General features: G+C 40.7%; 7 protein-coding genes and 1 pseudogene across 11 annotated transcripts; 5 read left to right on the top strand and 3 right to left on the bottom strand.

The window, feature by feature from the left end:
* Positions 1-1,059: 1,059 nt before the first annotated feature.
* Positions 1,060-2,678, bottom strand: LOC103850518 (heterodimeric geranylgeranyl pyrophosphate synthase small subunit, chloroplastic). The gene is made up of 2 exons (XM_009127632.1): positions 2,050-2,678; positions 1,060-1,931 (listed from the first exon to the last, which is right to left on the bottom strand). The coding sequence occupies exons 1-2, from the start codon at positions 2,377-2,379 to the stop codon at positions 1,293-1,295; spliced, it is 969 nt and encodes a 322-aa protein (XP_009125880.1). The 5' UTR covers positions 2,380-2,678; the 3' UTR covers positions 1,060-1,292.
* Positions 2,679-3,494: 816 nt separating this feature from the next.
* LOC103845929 (expansin-like A2) lies at positions 3,495-4,846 on the top strand. Of its 2 annotated transcripts, XM_033282233.1 has the most exons (4): positions 3,495-3,513; positions 3,612-3,769; positions 3,855-4,149; positions 4,240-4,846. In XM_033282233.1, the coding sequence occupies exons 2-4, from the start codon at positions 3,637-3,639 to the stop codon at positions 4,619-4,621; spliced, it is 810 nt and encodes a 269-aa protein (XP_033138124.1). In that variant the 5' UTR covers positions 3,495-3,513; positions 3,612-3,636; the 3' UTR covers positions 4,622-4,846. The 2 variants fall into 2 exon arrangements, with proteins under 2 accessions (XP_033138124.1, XP_009124092.1); XM_009125844.3 differs by lacking the exon at positions 3,495-3,513 and having other exon boundaries at positions 3,520-3,769.
* A 1,040-nt stretch (positions 4,847-5,886) lies between these two features.
* Positions 5,887-9,843, bottom strand: LOC103836676 (cellulose synthase-like protein D4). The gene is made up of 3 exons (XM_033282197.1): positions 9,179-9,843; positions 7,490-9,095; positions 5,887-7,392 (listed from the first exon to the last, which is right to left on the bottom strand). The coding sequence occupies exons 1-3, from the start codon at positions 9,592-9,594 to the stop codon at positions 6,082-6,084; spliced, it is 3,333 nt and encodes a 1,110-aa protein (XP_033138088.1). The 5' UTR covers positions 9,595-9,843; the 3' UTR covers positions 5,887-6,081.
* Positions 9,844-11,633: 1,790 nt separating this feature from the next.
* On the bottom strand, positions 11,634-13,586 carry EXPA20 (expansin-A20). Of its 2 annotated transcripts, XR_626223.3 has the most exons (3): positions 13,152-13,586; positions 12,331-13,076; positions 11,634-11,991 (listed from the first exon to the last, which is right to left on the bottom strand). XR_626223.3 is itself a non-coding variant. In NM_001302023.1 (2 exon segments), coding segments are annotated over 2 exon segments (774 nt in total). In that variant the 5' UTR covers positions 13,297-13,347; the 3' UTR covers positions 12,330-12,447.
* A 147-nt stretch (positions 13,587-13,733) lies between these two features.
* LOC103827501 (aminoacylase-1B) lies at positions 13,734-15,565 on the top strand. 2 transcript variants are annotated; one of them, XM_009127631.3, is made up of 5 exons: positions 13,734-14,377; positions 14,448-14,710; positions 14,805-14,942; positions 15,017-15,262; positions 15,331-15,565. In XM_009127631.3, the coding sequence occupies exons 1-5, from the start codon at positions 13,810-13,812 to the stop codon at positions 15,433-15,435; spliced, it is 1,320 nt and encodes a 439-aa protein (XP_009125879.1). In that variant the 5' UTR covers positions 13,734-13,809; the 3' UTR covers positions 15,436-15,565. The 2 variants fall into 2 exon arrangements, with proteins under 2 accessions (XP_009125879.1, XP_009132387.1); XM_009134139.2 differs by having other exon boundaries at positions 13,736-14,377; positions 15,038-15,262.
* An 11-nt stretch (positions 15,566-15,576) lies between these two features.
* LOC103863218 lies at positions 15,577-17,172 on the top strand (annotated as a pseudogene).
* An 848-nt stretch (positions 17,173-18,020) lies between these two features.
* Positions 18,021-20,699, top strand: LOC103854507 (protein LAZ1-like). 2 transcript variants are annotated; one of them, XM_033282209.1, is made up of 9 exons: positions 18,021-18,245; positions 18,343-18,524; positions 18,599-18,655; positions 18,747-18,855; positions 18,931-19,118; positions 19,202-19,290; positions 19,426-19,687; positions 19,756-20,007; positions 20,107-20,699. In XM_033282209.1, the coding sequence occupies exons 2-9, from the start codon at positions 18,387-18,389 to the stop codon at positions 20,461-20,463; spliced, it is 1,452 nt and encodes a 483-aa protein (XP_033138100.1). In that variant the 5' UTR covers positions 18,021-18,245; positions 18,343-18,386; the 3' UTR covers positions 20,464-20,699. The 2 variants fall into 2 exon arrangements, with proteins under 2 accessions (XP_033138100.1, XP_033138102.1); XM_033282211.1 differs by having other exon boundaries at positions 19,796-20,007; positions 20,107-20,199.
* A 26-nt stretch (positions 20,700-20,725) lies between these two features.
* Positions 20,726-21,557, top strand: LOC117128998. Its single transcript, XM_033282241.1, has 2 exons — positions 20,726-20,946; positions 21,050-21,557. Exons 1-2 carry the CDS (start codon positions 20,911-20,913, stop codon positions 21,419-21,421), a joined length of 408 nt encoding a protein of 135 aa, XP_033138132.1. The 5' UTR covers positions 20,726-20,910; the 3' UTR covers positions 21,422-21,557.
* Positions 21,558-23,226: the final 1,669 nt, after the last annotated feature.

The following is a 23,226-nucleotide window of genomic DNA, read 5'->3' as shown; positions in this document are numbered from 1 at the left end:
TATAAGGCTATATGTGAAAGAAAGAAACAGAAGATACGCATATGAGATTTCGTAACTTTTTTAGGAACTTTCTTAACAAAAGTGATAGGGAAAGTCAAGTTTGAAACAGTCGTCACTTTGAAAATTGGATTTATTTTTTTCTTAGAATTTTAAGGTGGTGTTGAAGTAGAAGAAGAAAGGCTTTTCTTTTACAGGAAACGAGGACAAAAAGAAAAAAAATGGATTTGGCCGAGGTAGTAGAAGATAAAAAGAGAGAGAGAGAGGAGACTAGAAAATGAAGTAGGATAAATCTGTAAATTTTATTCACATTTTCTTACCTTGACAGTTGTAATAGGGTGAAGTTAATGTGTGGACTAATAACAATTACTGTTCAATAAAAAAATCGTCAGTGTCATTTCTTGACTTCTACCATATGTTCAACTATTTGTATACGTCCACTATGTCAAACAAACAAACATTTTGTGTTATGCATACTACTATATTGAAATAAACTCATCATCAAGCTTCTCTAAAACTAGCGGCTCCATCAGCTATTCACATCTAACAAAGAAAAAAAAACCTTCAACATAGAAAGCACCTACAACAGTATAGTTCAATTAAAAATCTTATTTGATGACTAATTTTCTTTGTTTAATAACATAAATGGCAATTATCCCGCCCGTAGGGCGGACTAACCACTAATATCAATAACTCGTATATATAAAGGTTGTAGGATATGATGTATGCATCATTACATTGGATAAGATGGCCACCGATTAAAAGTGGAAAGAGTTTTAAAGAAAGAAGATAAGACTTTGGCTTTGATCTTAATTGAGAAACTAGACTAATAAAACAATTTTATAAGAGTAAGAGTTGGCAATGTCGTCTAAACATCAGAAGACACTTTCCTTTGTTAGACATCAACAGCAACAAGTATGTACACTTGTTCTTTCCTTTTTTACCGTCTGAGTTTGCATATATTGATTCCACACCATTACAAAGAATGGTTCTTAAAGTTCACACATACCGCAATACAGCAATACTCATCACAACTATCACAACGAAATATGGACTACAAACTCCAAAACACACCATATGCTAATTCTTTCATTAACAAATAGATCATCCAACCAAGATGGACAAGATCCATTTTGGAAAACACTTTGAACATAGGTACACTTGTTCAAACAAAATATAATCTACCAGTTAATTCATACTTAAACACGCACAATTTTGACGTGGCTAACAAATAATATGATACACGTAGATAACAGATAAAGCCCAAAACGCAAAGAAAACAGGCCCATCAATATTCAGACATGAAGGAGGAAGTCTCGGTGAGCAGCGTAGTCAACGAAACTGTAGAGAGGAGCAACGGATGCGTCTCCATACTTGTCAAACACTTGCAGCTCCTTCTTGGCCTTTACACTAAGCTCATCTGCCATTTCCATTGCCCTCTCGGAACCAAAGACTCCCGCATAGCTCTTCTTCTTCTTCTTCTTCTTGTCGTCGTCTCTGATGTCATCCACCACCTGATACAGCATCCCAACAGCTCTGCCGTACAATCTGAGACTCTGAAGCTCATCGTCAGTGGCACCACCCAAGAGACCTCCACAGACGGCAGAGCACTCCCCCATGGCTCCGAATTTCTTCTCCTGAGCAAAGGAAATAGGAAAGGGGCCTCCTTCGAGATCAACGTACTGCCCTGCAGCCATGCCGGTGGAGCCGACGGTGCGGGCAATCTCGGAGATGAGACGGAGGATGGTGGATCGGGGAACAAGGTGGGGAGGGGTGAGAGAGACAATGTGCTGGAAGCCGAGCGGGAAGAGGGCATCACCAGCCAGAATGGCCATGTCAGCGCCGAAGACAGTGTGGTTAGATGGCTTTCCTCTGCGGACAGGATCATCGTCCATACAGGGGAGGTCATCGTGAATCAGCGAAGCCGCGTGGACCTGATTAGGATTATTCCATTACAACAACAACAAAAATCAAATTTTGTTTTTTTTTTCCAACCAAGAGGAGCCAAGAAGAGGGTTTCTAAATTGCAAAGAGAGAGAGAGAGAGAGGAACCATTTCAAGGGCACATGCGGTGGGGAAAGCGGCGAGTCGATCGCCACCGAAGAGCTCGCAGGCGGCCACGCACATTACAGGAGGGGCACGCTTGGCGCCTTTAGCGAGGACTGAGTATCTCATCGCCTCATAGATCCCTGCAGGGTACTTGACTGGTATCGCTTCGTCCAGCTTCTGGTTGATCTCCGTTATTAGGGTTGTCCAATACGTCCTCAGATCGAAGTTATTGGACGATGATGATCGAATTGCTTGTTTCATGCGCATACGACAGGGTTTCTCGGGAACATGCCCACCAAATCGGAGAGGAGTCGCTGAAGCGCTTAATAGCATCGCGTCGCCGGATCTATCTATCCTCTCTCTCTCGCCGGATCTATACAGTGTTTAAACTTGTTGGCAATTTTTTTATTTTTTTTAATTTGAATGCTAGTAAAAGTGGGCCGAATCGGAAGATGGGCTTACAACAAAAGAATGAGCATAAGAAGGCTAGTTTGGGTTTTAGTAACGCCGCTTGGTTACCGATCTAGCGAATATTCAGAAGGTTTCATTGCCTTCGCTATTTTAACAAACAAAGGAACAATAAGAACCCCGGTAGGGAAATCGTGATCTAATTATGAGTCACAAGGACTTCTTTGTTAGTGGAAAATGAGTTGTTATGATAGAGTTTATGATATATATAAGTTCAGACAAAAAGAGTTGTTATAATCGTAAACGTAATCTTTCTTTTTAGTTCTTCTCGCATTTGCTCTCTTTTTCTTTCAACTCCAACAAAAGAAGAAAAGGGAATATTATTATGATACAACGTGTGTAAAGCAAAGGGCAAGTGACGAAAAGGTGAAAACGGAAGAAAGAAAGTGAAGTTTAGGGTTTGGAATGTTAGCATGCCATACATACAAGACTTTGGCATTTGTACCCCTATCTTCCCCCACCTACAAGCCATTCCTTTTATTTTTGGTTCTTATCTCTCTCTCCGACCCTAAATTGACTACATATTTGTTTAAAATGTACTGGTTCAGTTCTGATTACAAAAATAAAACAACAAACATGGTTATTGGTCAGATTTTCTCAGTTTACTTAAGATAACAGATGTTGCCTAAAGAGAGAGAGAGATAATAATAAGAAATCAGGAGAAATGGTAACCAATGGCGAAGTGAACAGCTGGGGGCACAGCTGTGATGCAAAGAGTAGGCACGTCATCCACCCATATTAACACTAGGAAATGGCCCTTTGTTTATTTGATGATAAATAATAATACTAAATATGATGAGTGACCTGAAAAGGAGGAGAAGAATAAGATATATGTTTTACACAAAACTTGAAGATGATGTGAATGTCAAAGAATATTAGAGTATGTATTCCACAAAACGTGTGCTTGAGTAAATTGTGAGGATAGTAGGCACGCCAGGTCACCCTGCTTGCTTCTCCATTCTAACATACGACTTGTCAGTGTGTTGCGAGGCTGAGCTGGCAACCACTTCCTTCTTCTTCTTCATTATATATATATATATATATATTCACACTAGCTTTCCTCTTCTCATCGCATCCCTTATAAATTTTTATCTCAGAAACGTGAAGCAGAGGAAATACAAAATGGGACTCTGCCGCTTTCTCTTCTTCGTCGTTGTTGTGCTGCTTTTCTCCTCCTCTTCCTCAGTTGACGCCTGCGACCGATGTCCTCACCACTCTAAGGCTGCTTTTTTCTCCTCCGCATCTGCCCTATCCTGTATCCACTCTCTCTTTCTTATTGTTTTATACTCTCTCTTTTTTGTTTTTGTTTTTGTTTTCTCATCCATTGCCTTGCCTTGCAGCCGGAGCTTGTTCTTATGGTTCCATGGCTACGGCTTTCTTCGCCGGTCACATCGCCGCCGCCGTTCCTTCCATCTACAAAGACGGCGCTGGCTGCGGTGCTTGCTTTCAGGTCAGATGCCACAACCCCACTCTTTGCAGCACCAAAGGAACCACGGTGATGGTCACCGACCTCAACATGAGCAACCAGACCGATCTCGTCCTCAGCAGCAGAGCCTTCAGGGCCATGGCTAAACCGGTTGTCGGGGCTGACACAGATCTTCTCAGACAAGGCATCGTCGACGTTGAATACCACAGGTTCATCATCATACAAAGACACTTCTTTTTATTTTTTTTGCTTTGGTAATACAGTAAAAGTAATGGGACAAAAAAAACTGAAAAAAACAGAGTTCCTTGCGACTACGGAAACAAGAAGATGTTGAATGTTAGAGTTGAAGAATCAAGCAAAAAACCATACTACTTGGCTATAAAGCTCTTGTACCAAGGAGGCCAAACCGAAGTCGTAGCCATCGACATTGCTCAGGTTGGTTCCTCCAACTGGAGTTACATGACCCGAAGCCACGGCGCCGTATGGGTCACTGACAATGTACCCACCGGACCTCTTCAGTTCAGGTTCGTGGTGACAGCTGGCTACGACGGAAAAATGCTCTGGTCTAAGAAGGTTCTTCCTGCCAACTGGGAAGCCGGCAAGACCTACGACGCCGGCGTTCAGATCACCGACATTGCTCAGGAAGGTTGTGATCCATGCGACGATCACATCTGGAACTGACTGATTTACTCTCCTTTTTTCTTTTCTTTTCTTAGAAGCATATGTATAATTATAAATAATCAAGCATATTCATTATTAAGTGAGTTTGTACCAGAACTATTACGAAACAAGAGAACTAAGAAAGATTTTTAAAAGGGTGATGGACATATGTATGTGCAAAGGAGGTCTTACACATGACCACCATTCTTTCTACCGGTAACCAAGTTATATGACATTACTTCTTTCTTTTATGATTCAAAGAATTTCTCTGTTGATGAAAGAATGTTGATTCTTGCATAAAGGAGAGGCTAAACAGAAGAAAAGGAGAAGATTAGTATTGCTCTAATGGTGAAAACCAATCTTCCACTGATCACGCTCTATTTCAGTGAAAACAAGGGGAGGCTACTAGTAACTCATGGCCTTTTTTCTCTCCCCGTGAAAATCTGGCAGCTGGTTTTCTGCATCCCATAGACTTGAGGCTCTGAAGTGACACTAGTAGGAAATTATCATTTGGTCGTCACTTCTGAGGGAAGCATCAAAGAGAGTCACAGGTGGAATTGGAGGAGGATTTTGGCATTGAAGGAGAGGTTTGAAACGCATAAGAATGTGTTAATACTTTTAAGTTTTGGATTGAGAATATGCTTAACCACTACGGCAAATTTCGCTTTATTGAATGCCACTCCTTGGTATACATTGCACTGATTGCTGCACTGCATTTGTGCTCTTCAGAAGACGCCTAATTCAGAAACTATGGCCTGTCGTTTATTTTCTGTATGCATTCATTCTTGAAATCGAGTACGTTGCATGGAATAACTTATTTCCTAAGACCAGCTGGCTCCAAGTGAAACCAGTGTGCATTGCCACGACTGCTGGAGGATTGGAGCTCTCAAACTTTATGCAGCATTTGATGTTCTATATGCATTATTTATTTAGTCTACATATCCAAGAATTAGGTTCTATATTGAGATTATTTTTCTATTCGTGTCTGCAGGAGTTAGAGTTGACGACTGCCGGACCTTTATTAGCTATTTCGTGGTGTTTATGCTTTACCTGTTTCAAACTTCAGGCTGATCACGTATCCAGTTTCTCTGAGTCGTCGACATATCATAAGTTTCTAAGAAAGAACTCATTTGTCTTTATATAGAGTAAAAAAAAGAGAACTCATTTGTCTTGAGAGATCTCTCTTTCGAAACAAAGAACATGTGGACCGTGCTTGATTATCTAAGACATTATTGTTACGTCCATCTGCTGGATATCTTACCTGGTCTGATTCTAATAACAAGGACTCTCGAATATGACATTCTACTGTTATATAATCGCATGTTACATTCATCAAATGTCAATCCAAATATATATGTTAAAATTTACTATCACGAAAGGAAAAATAAACAAAACAAAAAAGATTTTGAATAAGTGCATATTATTTGATTAATTAGTCTACTAAGAACTCAAGTCGCCTAGATATATATAAATAAACATTTTCAAGGAAATTGAAACCCACCGCCTCCAACACCTTCAGCAGCAGCAACAGGTCCAGAATTAGGATTAATAGCCGTCCATAGTAAAGAAATGGTGATGGCAATTAGACCTGCCCACACGAAAACTATTGTTGGAGTCTTGCCTCTTCGTCCCATTAGTCCTTTTGCGAATGGATACAAATGTGCCAACACCCAGAAACTGAAAAATGCTCCTCCAATTAACTTGCTCCATTGTGGCACTGCTTGGTATATCGTCCTAACGAATGCCACTACAATTGCTATTATGTTCACCATTGCTATCACAATGGGCGGTATCATCAATGACGACCATTTTACTATGTATAAATCTGCGTATATGTCATCGTTGTCATCTCCTCCCGATTTGGTTGTTAAGGTAAAGGAAATCTCGATGCCTGCAATGACTTTGAGAATTCCTTGGACCACAGCATAAAGGTGAGAGCTTGTTCCTGAGATAAGCCACCACTGTTCATTTCTCCACCATTCCTCCAGTCCAATGCCTGACCACTTAACCTCCAAAACCGCCAAGCCAATCAAACAAATGGTGATTATAAGGAGGTAAACTAAGAAAGAGATACTGAGCGTCCGCACGATAAACTGGCCAGAGAAAAGAGAGAAGGCCGGAAGAAAACAGTAGAGGATTAGAAACAATGATGTAAAAGGATATATTCCAACATTAAGGTATGCGAGACGTTGGAGGAACTTGAGACGTTTTGAGGCGAGAATGGCGTTGTTTCTAGAGAAGAAGATCTCAACAGACCCGGTTGCCCACCGTAAGACCTGGTGAAGACGATCTGTGAGATTAATGGGTGCAGAGCCTCGAAAAGAATCCCTTTTGGTGATGCAGTAAACAGAGCGCCACCCACGATTATGCATGCGATACCCTGTGACCACGTCCTCTGTCACTGATCCATAAATCCATCCGACTCTATCTCCCCACTCTGTTTTATCCTCATACCAACAAGAGATTACAGAAACTGATTCTGCGACTGTGGTGGCATCAAGTGGGTCGCGAGGGACTCTAAGCGCCCCAGGAGGACGGCCATACTTGACAGCAGGGTGGTCTGCCAATGGACGACCTTGGAACTCTGCAATAGGAATTGACTCTGCTAGAAGTGTAGAGTTGCCAAAGCGCTTGGGGAGTTGTGTGACGTCAAGGTCTGGGTCAAAGTCACTGGTGGTTAAAGCCTCTGTTTCTGATTCCTTCTTCTCGAGAATCTTATCAGGATTTGGTGGATCAAAACCATATAAGGCAAAGCGCCTAAACATAGTACCTGTTCCTACATAAACTGGTCCCTACCAAAAAAAGAATCAAACAAAAATTGTTATTTCATTACAGACCAATTATAATTGGTTTATATTAATGTATATATATATATATATATATATATACCTGGACACCATCGAGGGCACGCATATTACCATCAAAAAATACAGTGTTATTGTTAGCATATCTATCAGAAGGATCGATGCCTTCAAATCTTTGTGGAAACTGAATGTAGCAAATATCTTCACCACCCCTGTCCATCATAAAACACATCCCTTCTCTAATGGCCTTACAATTATAAATGTAATGATCACAATCAAGATTAAGGATGAAAGGTCCATTTGAGAGAATAGCAGAGGCACGAACAAGTGCATTCATTGCTCCAGCTTTCTTGTTGTGATCATAACCAGGTCGCTTTTCACGTGACACATACACAAACATGGGTAAACGAGTATCTGTTTCTGAAAAATCGATGATTTTATCACTGTCATTGCCGATTAAAGGATCGCTGCTGGGTGGTTTCAACATCACCTGTAAAATTCCAGCATGATCACCTTTGGAATGCTCTCGAGTAGCGGCTGCCCAAGTTCCTGGCCAGTGGGTACCATCAGCCATCCATGTGGCTTTGAGGACCTTCACAGGTTCCATCGGATCACCTCCACTTTCTCTCATCTGTTTTAGAGCCTTCATTTCCTCTCTTGCATTAAACGCATCTGACCTCCTTCTTATTGAGTCAGGGAGCCCATTGATGCGAACTTTGAACTCATCATACTCCCTCTTAATCTTCCTCCTATCTTTCACAAAATCAATCCTACTCTTGTTCTTTGTTGGATCTATCTTCAAACTAAAATATGTATCTGGATTTCGGGGTTCGATGTTATGTTTGCGGCAAAAGGGCACCCATAAGTCTGCAAAACTAGCAGCTTCTGCCATAGCTTCAAATGATAAAAGGGCTCCTCCATCATCAGAAAGGTAACACGACACTTTCTCCACTGGATAATCAACGGCCAGGATGGAAAGCATAGTGTTGGCAGTGACAAGGGGTGGCTCTTTCTCAGGATCTGCTGTGGACACAAAGAGGTCAATACCTGGGAGATCGGATCTCCCTGTGGGGTTCGAAGGAGAAGGCATGTCAAATTTGTCACGAAGAACTTCAAGGTCGGTAGAGCGGTTTATGGGACACAACTTTGGGATTTGATCTAATATCCATGAAAATCCAAACCAAAGCTCGCATATTATTGACATCAGCCATAACCATATTGCGTCTTCATTAGGGTTTCTAATCCTCCAAGTTAGAAAAAAACATAGCACCACAAAACGAATTGCGATTAGCAATCTATACGGGCTTATGATGGCAGCTGGGATTGGGATCCGCCGGCTCAGAGGTCGCCATGGCTTGTCAGCTGTTTCCACCATGCCACCTCTCATTCCTTCATCCATATCATCACCGTACATTTCATCTTGAGGCCAATACGCATTTCCATAACCATATGTGCCTTGTGTTTCAAATAACCATCTATTATGATCAAATTCACCGTTTTGATTTCTTTTCATCATAGACATGTTGTTGTTCCCACGTTGACCTTTTCCTGGAGCTGGTAAAGGGAGTGCACCACTAGAAAAATCAGGTGTATCATCGTCTAGATCTCCAATTTTATATTGTTCTTTACATCCTGGACATAAGCCTGTTTCTTTCTGGGCATCCATGAAACAATCTCTGCAGATCTTGAACCTAAGCAACCACTAAGTTGGTTAGAAACCTTGTCATTGCCTTGTGAAATAAGCAAATAAAGTATTCTAGTGTTTAACACATACCGACATTCGCATGGCATCACGTCTTTTCCTCTCTCGTCTTTCATGACTTTTCCGTCGCAAGCAGGCATGGCACACGAAGAACCTTTAGCGCCAGCCATCTGAGGGTGTGTGACATCTGAATCGATGACTTTGTCCATAAGATGTGCACGCGTGACACTGTTAAAACCACCAGTAAATAGGGAATTTGACACATACTGCTCTTCAGCTTTAGTGGCCATGGGCTGGTTGTCAGGCGTTGGAGGTATGTGCACTGTATAGTTAGAATAATCTCCAGAGAACTCGCCTGATAATTCAATATTGTCCCGAGATAAACTCACATATCGTCCACTAGATGTCCGTCTTGCAAATTTTACAGTTTGGCCACTACCAGAATTGTTTCGAACTTTCTTCGAATTTTGAGGAGGAGTGGACGCCATTGTGAAGCAAAACAATGATGATTTGTTTTTGCATGAATCAGTGTGATCATGCAGAATAAAAATGATACATGGATTTTAATCTTCTCGCAAGATGATACACCAATTTTTAACTTTCTCACAGTTAAGGAAAACAAAAAAAAATAATAAGGAGAGGATAGGAGGATTATTAGGACATGAAAACAGTTTATGCCACTAGTTTTAGAATATCTATATTATGCATCAACCTATTTGTGGAAACTCTAAAATTAATTGACTTTTGCTATTTTGGGATTTTTATTTTTTACATTTTTAATTATTTTATTGTCAAACTACAAAAATATTCATAATCTTTTCATTTACTTTTAATTTACGTATGGTTTATAATATTATTTTCTTTTTTATCCAAAATATTATTTCCTTTTTAATTAAATTAGTTAAATGATCTTTAATTTTTGCAAGAGATTTTTATTTTTTCAATCATTCTAGTTAAAATGTGGGTTACTCTATAAATTTATATCCAATATGATTTGATTCCCTCGAAACTGTTAATGCACAAACATTATATTGCTTGCAGCTATAATTAAATTATTATTTGGATGATTGGTTCTTTTTTTTTTTATGATTGCATTTCATTTTTGTAACTAAATATTTTTCGTTACTTTAGTATTGCAAACGGGTTTTCTTGCAAAGTATCAACAAAATTATTGAACAGATCCAGATCAACAGATGATCAACATGCGAAAAGGAGCCGAGCTTTGATTAGCTGAATATCAGCAATGAGCGAAGAAGACGGCATACATATAGAGCTATGCAGGCGAGAGCTTCTCTCCTTCCAAATCAAGATACAGAAGCTTGGAAGGTGTGCTTCATTATCAGAACCACATTGAGATCTTTTAAAGGGCATTTAATCTATATTAAGCAATCCTCAAATAGAGCAGGAGGAGAGAGATGGGCCTTGCGAGTGAAGATATACCAAACCTCAGTCCAGTATGTGCAGTTGAAGGAGAGATGTTGGCGATTCTCTTGACCGCTTGATCAGAGGAGGCATTCTGATGGTGTGTTGATGCCCTACTAGCAAAGTCTGTCACGAATTGACATTCGATCTCTAGCAGGATGATTACATTTCAATTGCTTTTTTTTTCTTTTTGAAACACCAGATTACATTTCAATTGCTTAGTTAATCGATTATCTACCATGATTAACTCCACCTAATTAGATTAGAAAGATAACTAATGGAACTTTACGTTTAGTCAAATTAGTTAAAATTATATGGATGATTTCTTATTTTGGAAAATTATAAATAAGAGCTACAATATAAGTTCTATAACTAATCATTTAAATTTAAATGAAAATTTACTTAATCTATAAAGACATTGATAAAATTATTAATTTATAGAGAGATGTTATCTTTTTATTTAAAAATATCTGAAATAACATTATACTAAGTAAATGAAATGAAACTACTCGTACAAATAACATATAATTTTTGTAATTATGAGTAGTGATCTTATATGTCACAATATGATGATTATAATATCATATTTGACCATGCAAATAATGCATATATATATATTGTAAATTTATTTAAATGATAATACAATTCTGATACTAATGATAAAGTTGAAACTGTATATTATAATAAAAATGAAAGTAGTTTTAATTTTTTATTACATTTAAAACTCTTAAAAAATTGGATTTATATTGAAAGACAAACAACACTATGAAATTATATATATAATAAAAGTTATTAGAGCTGAACAATGACAAGATTTCAAGTTTGAATGAAAACAACATTATATCTATATTTTAGTATGGTATCTTAGTCAGATATGTATAGATTTATGAAATCATTATTTTCCAAATTATTTGAATCGCACATTATATATAAAGTTTTCTCAAAATTATTGTTTTTATCTATTCAATTACTTTGTCTTAATTTAATGAATACTATTTTTGGATTTGCTGTACATTAATAACTAAGAAATATGGATAATTTAATTCAGAGAAAAAACTACAAAATTTTATTACCAAAATATATGCCCAAATAAAAAATAAATAAATATAGAAGTAGAATATTATCAAGATTTTGCTTCATAAAAGATATATTATTTTTTTAGGATTTATGTACTAAGCCTGAGTCCAATAATTTTCATAACTGGGCTGAGCTAGATTTCAGACGTTGCTTTAGTTGAAGAAAACACAGTAAATTATTTAAATACAGGCGATATTTGGTTTGGTTTTGAGTAGGACTAGGGATGTCAAACAAGTTTATCCTGTCCTGTTCCGTACCACAGCGGTTTCATCTTTAAACATCAGGTCTGCGCGGGCTGCAGTCTCCAGAATGTCTGACCAATTCCGTACCGCAATGTTAGTAGGCTTTCGCAGGTCGTCTGATATCAAACTGTCTGCTACTGCTTCCTTCAAGACCAAACATCGTACAAACATGATCAGTACATTGAGTTAACGAGATAACATGAATAACAATACATTGAGTTAAAGAGAAAACATGAATAACAAGTAATGATCAGTACATCGAAATCATTGTAACATTGTATTCATTCGTAGTGCCATTGTAACATTGGTAACATTTTTTTTCCGATAGAATGTAAATTCGATTATCAAATCGAGTTTGAATACACAGCGAAGATGCCTAAAACTTCTAATACATGAGCATAACAGAAACACTTCGAGTAAGGTTTGTGTAGGATATTACTATTATTATTATATATATAAAGACAATGGTAAAGTCATTTATACCTTGAACTGAAGTGATTACTAGTATGTCTTAAAAGTCATGATAAAGGCCACAAATTGTGTTTGACCACCGAAAGTGAATCATAACTTTATATAAAGAAAGGAAAAGAGGAGAGGTAGTCACGAAAGGAACTGCTTTCCTTGGTAGGTCATTCCAAAGCGCCAATAAGGGGGAGCCACGTCGTAAGAGGCAATGGTTTTGCCGCCGATGAGAGTGACTTCGAAAGAAAGAGACTGTCCGATGAGATCGAGTGAGGAGTGCCAGTTCTGTCCCCAGTTTCGGGCCATTGGAATCCAAGCCGTTGTATGCCCCTTCACTTTCACTCCCACCACTTCCCCATCGAGTCCCACATTGCTTATCAAGACCTGAAAGAAGTGGGAGCTCCCGTTCAAGCTGAATCTCACCCCGCCTCTCCGCCCACACTTGACCCTCCTGTACTGCACAGGTATTATCTCGGCTCTGGTTTCTGCAATCCCTGTGAAGGCCGCATGAGATAGTTCCAAATGCTCCTTTGGGAAGTTGCACCAACCTCCGTAATCGGAGGAAAGGCCTGAATTGGGAGGACAGAAATCTGTGGCTGTGACCACCACGGAGGGGCTGCCTTGAAGGCACCATCTTATGTGGTTCACACACCGCACTTCCAGGCAAGCTCCGCAGCTGCTTCCCCTGTTGAACAGCTTCCCGCTCAGGCCTGCGCTGTACCCGCCATAGCTGCTCTGCCTCAGATCCCCATACCCACAAGCGCCTCCTATCACCACCAGTTAGTTAGTCCTGAGGAAAGAAGATAAATAGATAGATAGGAGAGAGTGAGAAGAAGAAGAACCAGTGGTGACAGAGGAGGAGCCGTCCTTGTCCCTGGAGAGCGTGGCTGTGGCTATCTTCCAGCTACCATCCTCGGCGGTGGCTTGAAAGAGGCAGCAGAGAAGAATGAAGAAGCGCAATGCGAGATGCTGAAGCCCAGAATCCATGAACAACCAGTGTGGTGTGGTTTGTTTGGGATCCTCAAAGTGGCAGACAAAAGCGATGCGTTTGAGAGGGTTTTTGGGGGTTCCTTTTGATCATAAGGCTCCCCTTTCAAGACTTGTGGGGATGATAGCGACAAAAGATTGCTCTGACATGTTTTTGACTTTGATAGTTCCCTTTCAGACCATCTCTTCTATAAAGAGAAAAAGAAGAAAAAAAGGACCAATACGTTTTCCAGGCCCATTTCATTTTCGACGGCCCAGTTTTCAATTCGGAAACAAGAGAAGCGAAACCATTGACATGATTGGATCCACCAGCTCCTCATTCGTTTGAGTGGATGTCATGGTGATTATCAAAAATCGTTAAAAGTTTCTTTCGCCCTTGACCTTGCTTTTATTCACAAAACTGCCCTCGATGGTCCGAGTCAATTTAATTTCGCATTATTGCTCTATCTCTCTCCAACCGCTGCTGCTGCTTGTGCTAGTGGTTGCAGAAGAATCTTCACCTTCCAGTGAGTGATGAGTCGTCTTCTCCTTGCTCAAGTTGTTCTTGCTCTATGCATCCTTTCTGCGGCTGCTGACGACGGGGAGGCTATAGTCTCCAGATTCCAGGAGTATCTCCGAATCGACACGGTTCAGCCAAAACCCGACTACTACAAAGCCGTTGACTTTTTAAACTCTCAGGCGAAGTCGCTGTCACTCGAATCTCAGACGAACGAGTTCGTAAAGGGAAAGCCGCATCTTCTCCTCAAATGGGTAGGCTCTGACCCAACCCTGCCTGCCATTCTCCTAAACTCCCACACCGATGTGGTTCCCTTCGAGGAATCCAAGTGGACACACCACCCGCTCCACGCTCACATGGACAACCAAGGAGACATTTATGCCAGAGGTTCGCAGGACATGAAGTGCGTTGGGATGCAGTACCTCGAGGCCATACGCAAGCTCCAGGCTTCTGGCTTCCACCCACTCCGATCCGTCTATCTCTCCTTCGTCCCCGATGAAGAGATCGGCGGCCACGATGGAGCCGAGAAGTTCGTTGAATCCCACCTCTTCAAGTCCTTGAACGTCGGAATCGTGCTCGACGAAGGTAAGTAAGGAAAGGAAAACACCACCCCTTTTTTTTTCCTTTATTTATATGTTAACTACATTCTTTACAGGTCTGCCATCGCCTAGTAAGAGTTACAGAGTATTCTATGGAGAGAGGAGTCCCTGGTGGCTTGTGATTAAGGCTAAAGGACCCCCTGGCCACGGTGCCAAGCTCTATGACAACTCTGCTATTGAGAATCTCCTCAAAAGCATTGAGAGTATTCGTCGATTCAGAGCTTCCCAATTCGATCTGCTCAAAGCTGGTGGCACTGCTGAAGGCGATGTCGTCTCCGTTAACATGGCCTTCCTCAAGGCTGGCACTCCCTCCCCAACTGTAACTTGTCTCTCCTCCCATTTTGCCTTGATAGTTGATGTCTTTTATTATGAAATTCATCTGAAAATTTGGCTCTTTATTCTCTCTCTCCAAGGGTTTCGTGATGAATCTGCAACCATCTGAGGCAGAAGCTGGTTTCGACATTCGTATCCCACCCAGCGTTGATTCTGAAGCACTCGAAAGGCGTTTGGTGGAGGAATGGGCACCCGCTGCACGCAACATGTCCGTTGAGGTAATTTCTTGTCCTCTTCAAGCCTAGCAGTGTTGGATCTCTCTACTCTATCCATGCAAATTATAGACAAAAAGTGTTGTCAATGTCTGAGGCAGTTCAAGCAGAAGCATTCGGGGGAACCGCTCCTTACAACAGCAGATGATTCAAATCCTTGGTGGAGGCTCTTGGAAAATGCTGTCAAGGAAGCTGGAGGTAAAACTAGTAAGCCTGAGATTTTCCCTGCATCAACAGATGCTCGCTACTTCCGGATGGCTGGCGTTCCCGCCTTTGGGTTCTCTCCCATTTCAAACACCCCGAGTTTGCTTCATGACCACAATGAGGTGTGTGATGATTTGTTATCATTTATCATTATCAGTTTCCTAACGCATGTGGTTTTGTTTTGTTGCAGTATCTGGGCAGAGCTGAGTATTTGAAGGGGATTGACGTGTATGTTTCAATAATCAAAGCTTATGCATCATATGAAAGCAAGAGTGGGTCACGAGATGAGCTATAAAGGTCCATTAATAGTTGAGCATCAAGTCTTTCTGTAACAACAATCAATAAGATCTGAACCCACCATGCTGTTGTGGAATCAGACAAAACATTTTCTTTTCAACTTAATGTGATGTTTCTTTTCTGTTTTTTTTTTTTAAACCTCAACCGGCAAGTAGAAGAGATTCGCTGTTACAAAACGAAACTAAAGATCGTTCATGGGCCGTACTAAGAATCTGAAACACCCTCGTAGTGGCTCTTTGACCCTTCAAAATGAGCGAGCGTCTCTATCGGAGTCCTCCGACGCAATCAACCAACTAGTTTCCGACTCTGTCTTCTTCTTCTGTCGCCCATCTCATCTTTGCTCTTCTTTGATTGATTCAGATTCATTTCCCCGGCGAGAAAGCTTTCTGCTGAGTTCCCTATTCCCTCTTCAGATGGGCTTTGACAAGCAAGCTTCCTCCTCCTCTTATTACCCTTAAAATGCCACTTCCTAGGGAGGACACACCTCTTCTTCTGGGCAAGTCACCCCCTCTCTCCAGCCAGTTCAAGACCTTCGCCAACGTCGCTGGTGTTCTTGGTCTTCCTTACGCCTTCAAGCGCACCGGATGGCTCATGGGCGTCCTCCGTCTCCGTTTTGACCCATCACTGCATGATGCTTCTCGTTCATACCCGCCGCAAGCTCGACTCTTTCAACGGTGGTGGTTTCTCCAAGATCGGCTCTTTTGGTGACCTTGGCTTCGCCGTCTGCGGCTCCCTTGGTAGGCTCGTCGTTGACCTCTTTATCATTTTGTCTCAAGCTGGGTTTTGTGTCGGATATCTTATCTTCATCGGCACTACTCTAGCTAATCTCTTCGACCCTGATTCCCCCACCAGTCTCAGGCATCATATTACAACGCTCGGCTTCCCCTTCCAGCTTGGTCTGAATTCCATCAAGACCCTCACTCACTTGGCTCCTCTTAGCATCTTCGCCGACGTTGTTGATCTTGCCGCTATGGCTGTGGTCATTGTTGAGGATTCCATGATTATACTCAAGCAAAGGCCTGACTTTGGTGGTTTTTCACTCTTCTTCTATGGGATGGGCGTGGCTGTTTATTCTTTCGAAGGCGTTGGAATGGTCTTGCCTCTTGAATCGGAGATGAAAGACAAGGACAAGTTTGGCAAAGTCTTGGCACTCGGCATGGGATTCATCTCTTTCATATACATAGCCTTTGGTTTCTTACGTTACTTGGCTTTCAGTGAGGACACCATGGATATAATCACCGCTAACTTGGGGGCAGGACTTATCAGCACTATTGCTCAGCTTGGCCTCTGCATCAACCTCTTCTTCACCTTCCCCTTGATGATGAATCCGGTGTTTGAGATAGTGGAGAGGAGGTTCTCGGGTGGGATGTACTCCGCGTGGCTGAGATGGCTGCTAGTCTTGGCGGTGACTCTGGTGGCTCTCTTTGTGGCAAATTTTACAGATTTTTTGCTGCATCTTAGGGTTTGTGTTACCTGCTTTGTTTCATTTGCTGGTGTTCAAGGAAGAGATGGGGAGTCTGGACACAGCGATAGTGGGACTGGGCGTGGTTCTTGCTGTGTCGGGAACTTGGAGTTCCCTGAGTGAGATATTCTCGGTCAAAGTGTAAGCATCCTGGCTTGTATCCAAGTGCTGTATCATTTATTGTATATATGGTTTTAAGAGCATCTGATTTGTGATTGTATTTGTATTTTGATGATGCTTGGAATAAAAGACATGAGCTCTGTTTTCTGGTATGTATATACATAAAATACAAATGTGAATGTTTTCAGATAACTCTTACCTCCTCCGTCTATGCAACATGAATGAATGAATCTAACGAGGTTGGACTTGGGAGGAGTTAGAAGCATACACACGAGAAGACTAAAATAATAAGGAATGAGGGAATCTCAATCAAGGATCATGCATCTCTCTCTGGCTTGCGTAGTAAATCTGGTTTTTTCTTTTTATAGAAACATAAAAATCATATTATGGCAATCCTCAAGACGAAAGACTCTGGAAAAGAGGTCTATTCAATTTTTCTCACTACTTGTAATGCTTTCAATCTCTATGCTCTGCGGAATTCTGATGGAGTAAGGGGAAACAATTGCGGATTCAAAGCTTATTGTTCTGCATCCTTAATTCCTCATAAACAAGAACAAATGACAAATGGTGAGGAAAGCTGTTCTGCTACAACAATGGCTACAGCGGTTGATCAGGCAGCTGCAGAAACGAATTAGAGCAAGTCTTTTGCAAGGAAGGAAACCAAGTCCTCCTTTGCAAAGGCCGGTTTGTTTGTCCACAAAATGGCATACAGTAAGCATTACTGACAAAGTACAAGAAATACAAATTTAGGGGACAAAAGCAGAGGTTACAACTAAACTGAGCAGTAAGGCATTCTAACTATATTTTTTGAGCTCTGCACCACCTGAATACATCAAAATTTGAGGGCACTAGAGGATTAAATATGAGGACATTTTGCAAGTCATCAAGGAAAGGAGAAGAGAAACGGAAAGTTTCCACAAGAGGCAAGGACATAAGAGAAAGTGAATAGTTGTTACCTGGACAAGCAGCTGCTGCATGTTTGTGTCCAAATATAAATATATGGGAGGAAAGAGCAATCTGAAGGAGAGATTGACGACGTCTCAACTAGTGTCAACCTGAGGTTGTTTCGTGCCGTTTTAGTAAAAAATGCCAGCAATGCATGCCGTTTTGTCAATTTCGGGGATTTTGGAGGAAGAAGATGAAAAAGGTATCTCTCTGCTCCTCCTCCTCCTTTTTCCCGTCTTAGTTTTGAGCTCTGATCAATTCCTCCCTTTCGTCGTCATTAGGTACTAGTCTCTCTGTCTCCAATCCTTTTGTTCAGAGATCGTTTTTGTGATTCAAATCGATTCTAATGGCTAATCTTATTCTTTTACATTCATTCAGCTCATGCCATCCCTCCTCCAGTCCTCCTTATGGTATAGTTGGTGATGGATATATCATCAACGCTTCTAGCTTACTCAGCTCCCGCTTGGGCAAGCTTTATGGCCGGTGCTTTTTTGATTCTCACCCTCTCCCTTTCCTTGTATCTTGTCTTCGATCACCTTTCTACTTACAAGAACCCTGAGGTTTTCACTTTCTCTTCTCTCTTCTTATATCACCTTTTCAATTGTTTTAATTCACCCCTCTCTGTCTCTCTCAGGAGCAAATGTTTTTGATTGGAGTCATCCTCATGGTCCCTTGCTATTCAATTGAGTCTGTGAGTGAATGTCTTATTATTATTATTAGATTCTTAATTTTCTTTTGTTCTACTAAGCTAATCTAATCTAATCTATCTATGGATTCAACAGTTTGCATCACTTGTCAACCCATCCATCAGCGTTGATTGTGGCATCCTACGTGACTGCTATGAATCCTTTGCCATGTACTGTTTTGGTCGCTACCTTGTTGCCTGCTTAGGTAGGTATCTCTATCCCTATCCCTCCTTTCTTTTCCTTTTCTTCTGTCATTCCAAACTTCTTGTCTTTTTACCAGGTGGGGAAGATAGGACCATTGAGTTTATGCAACGACAAGGCCGCAAGAGCTTTAAGACTCCCCTCTTACTAGATCACAATGACGATAAGGGAACTATTAAACATCCTTTCCCTATGAATCTTTTCTTAAAACCCTGGAGGCTCAGTCACTGGTTCTATCAAGTTGTTAAGTTTGGTATCGTTCAATATGTATGTACTTTCCCACTACTTATCTTTTCTCTCCCGCCATCCTCCTACATGTCTTTTCTTTGACTATTCCTCTCCTTTGGCAGATGATTATAAAGTCTCTCACTGCCCTCACTGCCCTCATTCTTGAAGCCTTCGGTGTCTACTGTGAAGGAGAGTTTAAATGGGATTGTGGGTACGTCTCAGGCTTCTTCTTTTTTTTTTTTTGACAAACCAAACCACAGTACTATAACAATGAAGAAACATGTTTCATCTTTGATGAACTATATATGATATGGCATCTTACCTATTTTGCCTGTGATTTTTGTAGGTACCCTTACTTGGCAGTTGTTCTAAATTTTAGCCAGTCATGGGCACTATACTGTCTGGTTCAGTTCTATGGTGCAACAAAAGATGAGCTTGCCCACATAAAGCCCCTTGCCAAGTTTCTAACATTCAAGTCAATCGTGTTCTTGACTTGGTGGCAAGGTGTTGCCATTGCTCTTCTCTCTTCCCTCGGTTTGTTCAAAAGTTCCATTGCACAGAGCTTGCAGCTGAAGACTAGTGTTCAAGATTTCATCATTTGCATTGAGGTACATGTCTTCTTCTCTTCTTGTCTTTTTCGAAATGAATCGTAAGTTTCTCTTTAATACTTGTGCAGATGGGTATTGCTTCGGTTGTTCACCTGTATGTCTTCCCAGCAAAACCCTACGGTCTACTGGGAGATCGCTTTACTGGATCGGTATCAGTTCTGGGGGATTATGCATCGGTCGACTGTCCTATTGATCCAGATGAGATTAGAGACAGTGAGAGACGAACAAAGGTCCGCCTGCCACATCCTGACGTTGATATCAGAAGTTGTATGACCATCAAAGAAAGCATGAGAGATGTGTTCGTTGGTGGAGGTGAATACGTGAGTATTCCTCGTAATAATTCAATAAAAAAAATGATTTTTTTCTTTCTAATCTGATGAAGAGATTCTGATCAGAAAGAGGATATATCTATGTTGTAGATTGTGAAAGACGTGAGGTTCACAGTGACTCAAGCAGTAGAGCCTATGGAGAAGAGCATCACAAAGTTCAATGAGAAACTGCACAAGATCTCGCAGAACATAAAGAAACACGATAAGGACAAGAGAAGAGTAAAAGATGACAGTTGCATGTCATCATCATCATCTAGTCGGCGAGTGATTCCCGGGATCGATGATCCGCTTTTGAATGGGAGTTTTAGTGACAGTGGAGTTACAAGGACTAAGAAGAACAGGCGAAAGTCAGGGTACACGAGTGGGGAAAGCGGGGGAGAGAGCAGTAGTGATCAAGCTTATAGTGGATTTGAAGTAAGGGGTCGTAGATGGATCACAAAAGATTAACTTTAAACATTCAAGGAGATTTTATCATAAACATCCGAGATTGATGCGACCACCGGGTGTTGTTTCTCCTCAACGTGCAGGGGTTTTTGTAGGGCACCTAGAAGCTGTTAAGTATTGAATATATTTGTGTACAGATTTGAAGATACATAACGTAAATGAGGCATGATTTTTTAATAAAAATGGACCTTCATGTTGGCTTTGTCTTTCTAACAAAATGATGATGACATTATAGTTTATTCCAAACCAAGTAACTACAGGTTGTATACTTTTTTATTTGTAAGTTTCCTTGCAGGTTGCAGAAAAGCAAAACATCCAAAAAGGGACGAGCATGACTTCTGGCCGTGGGAGTGCTTGGACATTGACTAGAAGCGATTATGGGAAGGATGTGCAGATGACAAGGTTAAGGAGATTGATAGAGCACAATGTATAGAAACACACCGTATATTGATGAAACACGAACCTCTTACTCGAACTCTATTACAAGTATTTATACTACTCTCTTCACAACTAACAGCCATAACTAACTCACAAACCGAATCAGTTACAACGCTCTCCACGTCAGCTTCTTACTTATTTCCCTTGTGAGGGGAGATTAGAGATACTCGCTGTATCAGTTCATGCTGAAGGTGACACAAGCATGGATCATTACGATGAGCATGATGATATGGCATTGCAGACGAACAAGCCCTTGTTGCCTATTGATCCCGTCGTTGAACTTAGCAAGAAAATGCAGAAGCAAGAGATGGGTACAAAGAAAGAAGAAGGAACCAAGTGCAGCACTTGCCACACGTTCGTTGGGGAAGCTAAGCAATACAGAGAGCATTGTAAGAGTGATTGGCACAAACACAACTTGAAGCGTAAGACTCGTAAACTGCCTCCTCTTACTGCTGCTGAAGAATGCATGGGTGAGATTGATATGGACGACTCCAAAGCAGATTTGAAAGACTACTCTTTCTGAAATTTACTGATTTTAAATTTAGTGTCTTCTTTGTTGATGTTAAATGCAATATCTTGTAGTCGTATCAATGTTTTTGCCGGAAGAACAAGAAGCAGCTTTGAAACAACTAAGAAAGAATCTCAAGTTCAAGGCTAAACCTGTCCCCAACTTCTACTACTACGAGGCGCCTCCAGCGAAACCTGAGCTCAAGAAGTATATTTAGAAACACAACTCGTATATATTTGCTTAGCTTAGAGCTTAGCATTGTTCTTTCTTGTGACTTAAGTAGCATGTTATGTAACTTTCTAGCTTCCTTTGATCCGTCCCAAGTCGCCAAACTCATTCTTTCTCGGAGAAAAAGCTTCAGCGATGCAGTCCGCGAAGAGGTTCCGAAGACAGCTTCCAACCGGAACCGACACAGCACCGGAACAGTTCAGAACAAGAACACAATTGCTGTGCATGACAGCCCTCGTTTCAGATCTGGCAAGGGTAAAAATGGACTGAAACCAGTCAACGAGTGAGGCTTGAAATGACGATGATTGATCCTTTGTTGTTGGTCTGTGTTATACTCTCAGTCTCACTTTGATCTCATCGGGGAAAAATTTAAAATCAAAACAAAGACTCTTTTTTGTTTTTTTATATCTCAACGGTAACATATGTTGAATTTCTTTTTTACCAAAAAAACAAAAAAAGAAATATTGACACGTGGACTTTCTTTATAAACAAGCATGTTACTACTAAAATTGCAAGGCGACAGACAAGTTGCGGTGATCTTCTCAAACATTTAACAATGATCAACTTCTTTCTTTAATCACTCTGTTCTTCTTCCTTTCTCCAACCTCTCAAATTCAAAAACCATGATTTTACCTAGAAACCTCGATCTATCTACATGGCGATTCCCAGAAGAACACAAGGACGTCAAACCCTAATTTCAAGAAACGGCAGAGTTTCTCCAAGTATGGTGATGGTCGTTCTTCAAAAACAGATCCTTCTTACAAGAAGAACAGGTTACGTTCACCGCGGTTCTCCGACGATCCCCAGAAGAACACAAAGACGTCAAACCCTAATTTCAAGAAACAGGTTACGTTCACCACGCGGTTCTCCGACGATGCCCATGTGGTGATTATCTGCGGCGCTGTGACTGAAGTCCTCAGATTTCGGTACGGTTTTGTCTATTTCTGGGTTCCTGCGGAAACACCTTCTCGATTGTTTTCTAATCTCAATTAGGGTTTTAGGTGTTGACAAAGTTGTGATTTTCAATTGTTTTTGCTCTTGCAATTTCACTTCACTTCCGTAGATTCTTTTGGGGTTAATTGAAAAATTAAGTGAATTTGTGGCTAGAAGAATAAGGTAAAACTCTCTTTTGTTTGTGTTGATGTAACTTTTGCAGGGGATACTTGTGTTACAAGGGATTTTCATTCTATCCTTTTCTCTCGCAATCTGAGTCTCTCTTGCTCGCTTAAGCAGAATCCGCCATCGAAAGAGGTACTCAAAGATCTTAAACTTTTGCGTATCACTGATAAACAAAACGTAATCAAAGTTCTAACAGTTTGCTTAGTTTTATACTTACTTATACCTCTTCGTAGACTTATATGGATTTGTTTTGTTCTATAAAGATTATACCCTCTTCGTAGACTCATTTCTATCCAATTAAAAAATATTTTAAGAATTCCACTTTTTTATTCAAATTATTAGAGCCTAATTTAAACCCATTTATACATTCTCAATTAAATCTTTAAACCTTTCCACACCGTAACATTTTGTTCAAAACATATTCACTATCAGTAATATGTGTAATTATTACATATTTTATTTAAACTTTTACA

Source organism: Brassica rapa, chromosome A01 (assembly GCF_000309985.2).
Source record: "Brassica rapa cultivar Chiifu-401-42 chromosome A01, CAAS_Brap_v3.01, whole genome shotgun sequence".
NCBI lineage: Eukaryota > Viridiplantae > Streptophyta > Magnoliopsida > Brassicales > Brassicaceae > Brassica > Brassica rapa.
This window is presented reverse-complemented; position numbering and strand designations above follow the sequence as displayed.